The sequence below is a fragment of the Limulus polyphemus genome, unplaced genomic scaffold, assembly GCF_000517525.1.
Source record: "Limulus polyphemus unplaced genomic scaffold, Limulus_polyphemus-2.1.2 Scaffold2700, whole genome shotgun sequence".
NCBI classification, from domain to species: domain Eukaryota; kingdom Metazoa; phylum Arthropoda; class Merostomata; order Xiphosura; family Limulidae; genus Limulus; species Limulus polyphemus.
This window is the reverse complement of record NW_013668310.1, coordinates 135,890-145,294: the sequence shown is the minus strand read 5'-3', so window position 1 is coordinate 145,294 and position 9,405 is coordinate 135,890. Positions and strand designations below refer to the sequence as shown.

At 31.5% G+C, this 9,405-nt stretch overlaps 1 protein-coding gene across 1 annotated transcript in view; it reads right to left on the bottom strand.

The window, feature by feature from the left end:
* Positions 1-2,174: 2,174 nt before the first annotated feature.
* Positions 2,175-9,405, bottom strand: part of LOC106467671 (protein SAAL1-like) — a 17,293-nt gene continuing 10,062 nt past the window's right edge. Inside the window, exons 6-8 of the mRNA XM_013928043.2 lie at positions 5,854-6,024; positions 4,557-4,837; positions 2,175-2,332 (exon numbers count right to left, since the gene is read on the bottom strand). Of these exons, the coding sequence (XP_013783497.1) occupies positions 2,234-2,332; positions 4,557-4,837; positions 5,854-6,024 (551 nt within the window). The 3' untranslated portion in view covers positions 2,175-2,233. The remainder of the gene's footprint in view (positions 2,333-4,556; positions 4,838-5,853; positions 6,025-9,405) is intronic.

Sequence of the window (9,405 nt, the reverse complement as noted above, 5' to 3'; positions counted from 1 at the left end):
AGCCATAACGAGTAGGTTAACTACAAACCAACTTCAATACAGCAATTATTTAATGGCTTCCTTAGCCATAACGAGTAGGTTAACTACAAACCAACTTCAATAGGCTTTGCCATAATATTTAACTCAACATCAACAAAAATTTGTTTGCTTTTTGAATTTCGTGCTAAGCTACTCAAGGGCTATCTACGGTAGCCGTCTATAGTTTAGCAGTAAAAGTTTGTTTGTTTGTAATTAAGCACAAAGCTACACAATGGGCTATCTGTGCTCTGCCCACCACGGATATCAAAACCCGGTTTCTAGTGTTGTAAGTCCGCAGACATACCGCTGTGCCACTGGGGGGCGGCAGTAAAAGACTAGAGGGAAGACAGCTAGTCATCACCACCCACCGCCAACTCTTGGAATAATATTTTACCAACGAATAAAAGGGGGAACATGTTTGGTGGGACGGGGATTTGAACCCGCGACCCTCAGATTGCGAGTCAAGTGCCCTAACCATCTGACCATGCTGGACCACATCAACACAAAATTTTGGAAATTTCACAGCATAAAAAATGTTACAAAAACAAAATATATGACTTTATAAATCCGAAACTAGACACTATTTATAAAGTTTGATAAAGTATTTCCACTGTGATAAGGAAACAAAATTAAAGGATATCAATGCCATTCAAATGAGTTAAGCATCCCAATAATTTACATACATAATAGGCTTGCATTTTTCTGTACAGAACCTTTCTTCCAAAATTATCGATCAAACGCTACAAATTGTATATCATTAGAAAGGCCTTTGTCCGAAGAGTTCAGATTGCATATTGGCTTTTCCATTCAGAATCACTTTACCTGTTTTCTACACGGTGGTACAATGTTGTTGTCATCACGTGATGACTGGCTTCGATTTCTACTTCAGTTTTTTATTTGAAAAGTATTTCACAGAAACAAAACTTAATCCATGAGTAATTTTCTTTAAAAAATGAACATTACACTAAATACAATTTCTATGGAATTTCCCTACTTATTTAGGTCTAAAATACGCATGTTCAGTTTGTTCAAAACCATATGCTTATCTCTTTGTGAAAATGCATTCAGATGTTTCTGTATATTCAGCTAAGTTTGCCTTCATTACATCTTTACATTTACTTTACTTTGCAATAATTTAGCTTCAGTTCGTTTCATAGACTGCTATAGACAACTTTTAGCTACTTATTTCTTTAGTACGGGGTTTATTCTTAATTTTTGGGAGCTTCTTTGTATCAACTACAAAAACCATGTCATACACTGAATGCTTATAACTCTTTCATACTCTGTACACTATTGTAAATACCATTACTATAATTTATTGTTTATGCGTAGTTTTATTAAATAAAGTTACATCTAAGTGAGTTTGTCAGACCAAGTAAATTTTTTCAAATTGATCAGGATTTATCAATTTAACACGTAATGCCTGCAAGAAAGCGTAGCTTAAATTCCATGAAAATGAAAGAATAAGAAAAATTCAAGTGAAGAGCATGTAAACTGCTGCAAATGTTTTGTGGGTTGTGGTTAGTTAAAAATGATTTATTACCAAGCCAAAGGGTGTCTGACCAACTGTAAAACCTTTCTTTATCCCTATCCCCGTCAATTACCCTGTAAGCCAGACTTTCTGGTCAGTTTATTTTCATACAAATCTACCAATGGGCTATCTGCATTCTGTCTACTGCAGGAAATCAAACCCGAGATTTTAGCATTGTAAGTCTGTAAACTTATCACTGACCAGTGCAGGGGACTTGTTTTTAAAAATAGTATAATTATAAAAATGGCTGCAACCAAGAATATCTCAATATCCACAAGTCTGAATGCTTAATCAACCAGAACACCTGTATTACATAAATACATAGATAAACTTGTTTCTAAAAATGCTCAAACTCAAAAATTATGAATGGCAATTATAAAATGTTTCATTATAAAAAAATACAATCAGCTAGGAAATAAAATGATAGCAATATTACATCTTAGATCCTCACTTTAACAAGCTTTGTCATAAGTGTATCATTGAATGATAGTGGAATGATTTAATAACGGACTATTTTACTACAGTTGCTAACTGTGATGTTACAAAAGATGTCTGATCATTAATATATTTACCATTCACACATGTTACCACATACACAATAAATAATAATAACCAGACAACTGGAGAATACTGAATCAGTTTTACTAAGAATTTCATGTCTTACAAAACACAGAAAAACAATAACTACACTGAAGGTGAGAAGTTTTTGGAAGTAGCACCTTGACTTGATGATTTTGCACACACTTTTAATGCTTCCAGTAAAGCTTTTTTGACCTCATCTTCCTGCAAATACGTGAAAAAAAAAAAAAATATGAACACTAGAAAAAAAAGGAAGTTTTGTATATAGATATGAAAAAGAAACAGATTTTATCAGTACATAAATATTTTGATTAAACAATTCCAAGTGCTGTAAACAGTGGTTTTACAAAATCATTTATTTCTGCAAGGTATTTCATGTGTTTGACATAACAAAATAACACTTAAAACCTGCCTGCATTTCTGTTAAAAACTGTTTTATTTTATACATGTTATTCACTATATAAACCTTAATGTCTTCATAACTGTTATGTAAAAAACATTGGTAATTTTACATTATTTCTGTTGAAATAGGAAAAAGTTTACAACTATACAAAAAGTTCTCAAATTCTAAACTTAAGATGCACCTGCAACTAGTAAAAAAAAAACTTTTCAAAATTCTGACAAACAGTATGCAGGAGTAACAGCTTTAAGGTATTAATTTAGTTTTCTAGTTTCCAAAAATTACAAAATTAGCTTAATATTTTACAAAAATTCAAGTTTTCTTACAAATCTGATAAGTTAACTCGAAATTATAAGTGGTATTTTTATCATATGTACAGTTCATTTCATCCCTGAAGAATAATTATTCAACTAAGAATGAATTTTTTGTAGAAATACTTTCCAAAAATGTGTGTATTACTCACGGTAAGATTTATCTTAATGAACTGATGAAATAAATGGTCTATAAAATAACCCGATGAAGACATTTATACTTGCACCTTGGAGTAAAATGAAAATGCAAAAAACAGTTTAAGGACAAATTTCATTCCCTAAATTGAAAACTTGTAAATTCTTGGTTTTTTAATTGTAAATTACTGGAAATAGGCTTAGAGATTACATTTTAGTTTAACTATTCTTATTGTTCTGTATAAATTTTAAAACTCATTAAACTGCAGGTTATTTAGAATTTGGAGACAAACCATTACCAATGTTTGATTAATGGCTATGCTGCTTATCGAGTTCTCCTCTTTAAATACCTTTTTCACATTATGGAATATTTGTTTTATTACATCTGATAACTAAGTTTGATGACCAAACACGTTTCTTAACTAGATGGAAGGTGCATCTTTTTCCTATCTCAACATATTAAGATTTACGATTGACCATTTTTAGTTAAGGATATTTCTGTTATTTAATTGAAGAGAAATAAACATTTACTGATTGTGTTTTACATCAAAAATGTTGAAATAATCTTGTAAGCTTGATAACATTTCTTTTATTTTAAAGTATTGTAAATGAAAAATGAATCAAATATCACCTCTGATCCAGATTTTATATATACATGTTTGTTGAATTTCACATAAAGCTACTCAAGGGCCATCTACACCAGCCATCCCTAATTTAGAAGCTATAGACTCAAAGAAAGGCAGCTAGCCAACACTACTCATTGTCAAATCTCGAGCTACTGTTATACCAACAAAAAGTGGGATTGACTGTCACATTAATATAACCTTATGGCTGAGAAGACAAGCATGTCTGGTGAAGGGATTTGACCTTGCAACTAGAAGATTACAAGTGAAGCACCCTAACCACCAGGCCATATATATATATTTATACACTAGCAAAAGTGGCTGACTTCACTCGGATTATTAGGTTGTTAGTGCATGTATTCTGAACCCATTTTAGCATAAAAGTATAACCTATATACGTAAAAGCCATTGTTGGGATGCATTGTTACCAAAATGCACTGGCTTTTCTATATATTATGAGTTGTTATATAAGGAACTACTTGTTATCTATGTGGTTTTCACTAGCTTGCCTCTTTAAAAAGATGCACACATGCACGTGGATAAGTAATACCCAGATGCACACCCTCAGGGTCCACTTAGTATGGGTACAACATTTCAGGTTGCTAGGTTATTTCCTCTTGAAGCAATGGCAGTCACACATACAGACATGCCTTTTTAATGTTATAGACCAGCGAAAGTATCCAGTTTCGCTTGGGTTTGGTTTGGTTTGAATTTCACGCAAAGCTACACAAGAGCTATCTGCACTAGCCCTCCCTAATTTAGCAGTGAAAGCTATGCATAAATCCTGGTAAAATAAAGGAAGTAGTTGTTCAATAAAACTTAATAAAAACCAAAACATTTATGTTGTTAGTCTGCCCATAACACTTAGCTTTTCAAAAATATTATCAAGTGGCTATATATTTCACTGAATGATAAGCTTTTTTGCTGAAAAAATGAAAAACTTCATTAAAGAGACTTACTTGTTTAATTGAAGGTATTATTATGACGCACAGCTGAGATAAGGAATCTTCTAGAATTTCTAGAGAACTTGTAACATCAGTACTTTGTGCATCAGTTTTTTCATTTATACTTTTCTTGATATTCTTTGATTCTTTGACAGTTTCATTTACATCATCCTCTGTGTCTTTCTGTGACGTGGCACTATTCTCCGACTGTTCAAGTGAAGTCTGTTTTTTATAAACAAGAATCTTTTTCTGGACAGACTTCAACATTGTTTTTAGACATGACAGGAAATCTCTATCTGAAAATATTAACATACATATATTCTATTTCAATAAATTATGTATAATTAAGTATACAACTTTGCTATACCATAGTATGGGTATATTACAGAAGGGCTTGAAGTGACACTAATTATACTTCACAAATGCACACAGAGGATACATTGTTACTATTTTGGGTTATATACTCCTTGAACAATTGATGTAGTTATTACAAGTCAAAAAAAAAAACTCCATTTTATACTCTTTGATAGTACTGTTTTCACCCAACTATTTGGTAGTAAGGTTCATTTAAAATGAAATACTGTACAAATCTAGTTAAAAAGAAAAATTTTATTTGATTAAAAATGCTTGTATGCCATGTACATCAAATTTCACCCATTCTTTTCTCAATATCAAATGGAAAAGTTAAAATCTAAATGGGAATTTTACCAACATATTTTTTTTATGTGGTAAAGTAATACTCAGGTGCACACCCTCAAGATCCACTTAGTATGGGTGTAAAATTTCAGGTTTCTAGATTCTTTCCTCTTGAAGCTATGGCAGTCACACACACACACACACACACAGGCATGCCCTTTTGATATTATAGACTAGTGAAAGTATCCAGCTTCGCTTGGGTCTGGTTTGGCTTGAATTTCACGCAAAGCTACAAGAGGGCTATATGCGCTAGCCATCCCTAATTTAGCAGTGAAAGCTATGCATCAATCATGGTATAATGAAGGAAGAAAATGTGTATCTAAGTACTTGTTCAATAAAACTTCATAAAATCCAAAACTTTATGTTATTAGACTGCCCATAACACTTAGCTTTTCAAAAATATTATCAAATGGCTATACATTTCACAGAATGGTAAAAGAAAAATATGTCAGTAAAATTCCCATTTGGATTTTAACTGCAGGTCTGTCAACTTTCAAACCACTGAATGCAGTAAAAACAGTTTTCCTAAAATGGTGAAAAGACAACAAAATCATGTTTTTAAAAACATTACAAAGTTAATCATACAGAAATGTTTTATCAAGGTCATATAACATACCCCTGTCAAACAATTCCTCGTTCAACCTTTCTGGTGTCAAAAGTGATACAAGAGTAGCAAACCCTGCTGCAAGAGCTCCAGTTCTCTCATATGAAGGAACCACGTCTTCATTATCACACAGTTTACTTACATAGACATGAAGAAGCTTGTATACGGAATGAAAAAATTCCCCTGAAATAGAAATTCCCATCTATTTTTATGTAATAGAATCACTGCATTAAATATTGTACAGTAAAACATAAATATTTAAGGTAGAACTACACCTGCAAATGTGCAATGACTAACTTGTCTAAGAAGCACACAACATGGCAAATACGGCTTGTTATTACTATAGTTACGTAGATGGTGATCTGTAAATAAACATACAATGAATCATATAAGCATATTCTATATAATTTCAAGGAAGAATTTAAGTTTATAATAATGGTTTGTTTTAGAGCAAAGCCTCATTGGGCTATTTGCTGTATCCATCACAGGGAATCAAATCCTCGATTTTACTGTCGTAAGTCTGTAAACTTACAGTTGTCCCAGTTATAACAATGGAAACAAATAAAGAAATTTCACAATTAGGCTTAGAATGGTAACTTTAACGTAATCTAAAAAAAACAACAAAAAAAAGCTTAAAATATGCAATAGGAACATTTATTAACCTATCAATATTAATTGCAAACTATGTCAAGAAAATTTAATAGATGATTGTTCATTTTGTTTACTTTGCTAAAGTTCATCTGTGTACGATTTATTGAGCGTTTCTTTCATATGGATATTTTTCCAGCATCTAGCAATGAATTAAGTATTAATTCTCCATCATTTCAAAGTTAATGTTGATCAGATAAGAAAAACTCATTTTGAGAATAACTCAAATGAGATGTCAAGGCAATTTCAACAATAATTAGTTGAATTATGTTGTTTATTAACACATTCTGTCTAAATATAAAATTTTTTGTATTAAAAGTAACTTTTTACACTCGTAATAATGGTTTACTTTACTTATAAAAGTAATGGTTCTATTTGAATGTACGTTTTGGAATGTCAGCATTTTTAATCTAAGAAATCAAACTGATCTGTATTAGATTCTTTACTATTTACACACTCAAGTTTTGTTTTAAATAGAAATACAACTTAAAAAAAACAAAAACAAATCTAAAGAATTGAAACTTTGATTTGTTTGTTCCTTTGGGTTTCCTCGCAAAGCTACACGAGGGCTATCTGCACTAGCCGTCCCTAATTTAGCAGTTAGGGCACTTGACTCACAATCTGTGGGTCGTGGGTTCAAATCCCCGTCACACCAAACATGCTTGCCCTTTCAGTCGTGGGGGCGTTATAAGTGGTGGTCAATTCCACTATTCATTGGTAAAAGAGTAGCCCAAAACTTGGCAGTGGGTGGTGATGACTGGCCGCCTTCCCTCTAGTCCCACACCACCTGGCCATGCTGGGCTTGAAACTTTGGAAAAACTTTTACAGGTGCTCATAAAATTTTGTCATTTGTGATATTTAAGCCTGGTAATAAAAAGTTCTTATCTTGGAAATTGATTTAGGAAAAAAAAATCAGGCCCACAACTTAAAACATACAGAGCTATGAGACTACATTCACCTAAGACACACTTAGGCTTTAATAAAAGAAATAAAAGCAAACAAAACCTAAAAACTGCATAAAACACGTTATTTTGAACACAAAAAATGCAACAACAGATTTGTAACAGTACATTAATCCACTTTTACCAAATAGACTACAATTGTGAAAAATATGTAATGTAGAAGTGTTTGATACTAAATCCAATGTGTCATTTAGATAATTAGGTGAAAATTATTAACTCTATTACACCCTGATTGATGCATCCCACCTCAAGGGCAAAAACTGCACCATTGAATCAAAAAATTATACAAAACAAACTTTAGTTATTCTTCCATACATTTAACAAAAAAATTTTGTTTTAAATTTATACATCAAAAAATTTTAAAATTCTGATTTTCGGTTCATTTCAGCATGCTCCCAATGAAAACATTATGGGGAAAATAATGTTTGAACAACATAGTGCTAATCTGAGTCTGACTTTATAACTTTAATACAAGTGTAGTTTTATTGACTTTAGCCAATCACCATTCCTCAACCTCCGTTGTCATGGTGTGATGCTTAAATTGCCTAAATCTCAGCTTTCAGAAGTTGTAGGATAGCGATCTAAACATATATATAATGAAAGCTATTTTTTTGTCTTTTTCAACTGTGTAAGCTAATGTGGCTTCCAGTTCAGTTGAGATTTGTGTAGAGATCAGAATAGCATAACAAAAGTTTAACTTGGTGATATGTTGCTAGAGGAAAAGATGTTTGTGAACTAGTTACATCACAATAAGTCTTGAAAAGAAATGTCTCAGGATGAGTTAGGCTTAGCTAAGTTAATTTGACCCTGCAATGCGTGTAGTAGACAAAAGTAACCATAATGTAAAAAATTAAACACTTCTTAAGCTACAAAAATAAAATAATCTAAAACGTTATGAGCTTAGTAACTTAAATTCATGAGCTCAAACTATGTGTAGCTTGATTAATATGTTTACTTTATCTGTGAGGGGGGAAATAGATATGGGCTCCCTCTGTGACTTATTGGTTATCACAGAGTAATAAATGGCTTACCCGAAAAAAATCTGATTTTTTTATACAAGTATTTCTACTAAAGATTTGTCAGTGAATTTATGAAGCCTTTAGTGAGTCAGTCAGATTAAAAGGAGATTTTTTGTGTTAAGGTTAAAAATACTTATTTTTCATCTTACAGTTTTCATATTTCACTTGTTTAACCTCTAGAACCTCCTAAATGAATATCAGAATTTTTTTTCTGTTAATCTGTATATTTATTTGTTATTTTCTCTAACACCAAGTATAGCAAATTTGTCAACCTACATAGAAGTTGAAAAATATGAAATAAAATTAACAATACCTTTTTTTCTCTTCTTTGAATGCACCATTTGTTGCCAGATCTTCATAATTTCAACTGTTAACAATGTTATTGTTTTGTTATTGCACTCTGTTTTATACAACAGTTTACAATGTTTAATAAAAGCTTGCCAAATTTTGTAGAGACACATTTAACAAATTCAGAGTTATACTATATATAGTTTCACACTTCCAAGGTAAGTCAAACTGACCCACTTTTTACCGAGAGTTAATTGACGAAGATAAGACACTCTTGCAATTAAAGCTTATTGTATGTAGTTATATGAACAATGTACACAGCATAAAATGTGTACTTAAACAATGTGTATGTTTTAATTGTATTTAAAATTTTTAAGAATGGATTACTGTTCTACATAACATATTGTTAAATACATGTGTATGCTTTACTTATTTATATGGATTACTTGTAAATTAAAAGGTTTATCAATCAAATAAAACCAGTTGTTATGGTGACATCATCAGCAAATTATACAAATTAGTACTATCGATGTTTCAAACCTTCATTTGGTAATGTAGCACACGTATACCTTCACAAGGTTCTATGGGAAAAAATATTGTTATAGTATTTTTTATTTCAGAAAATATACTAAAATAATTTTTTCACC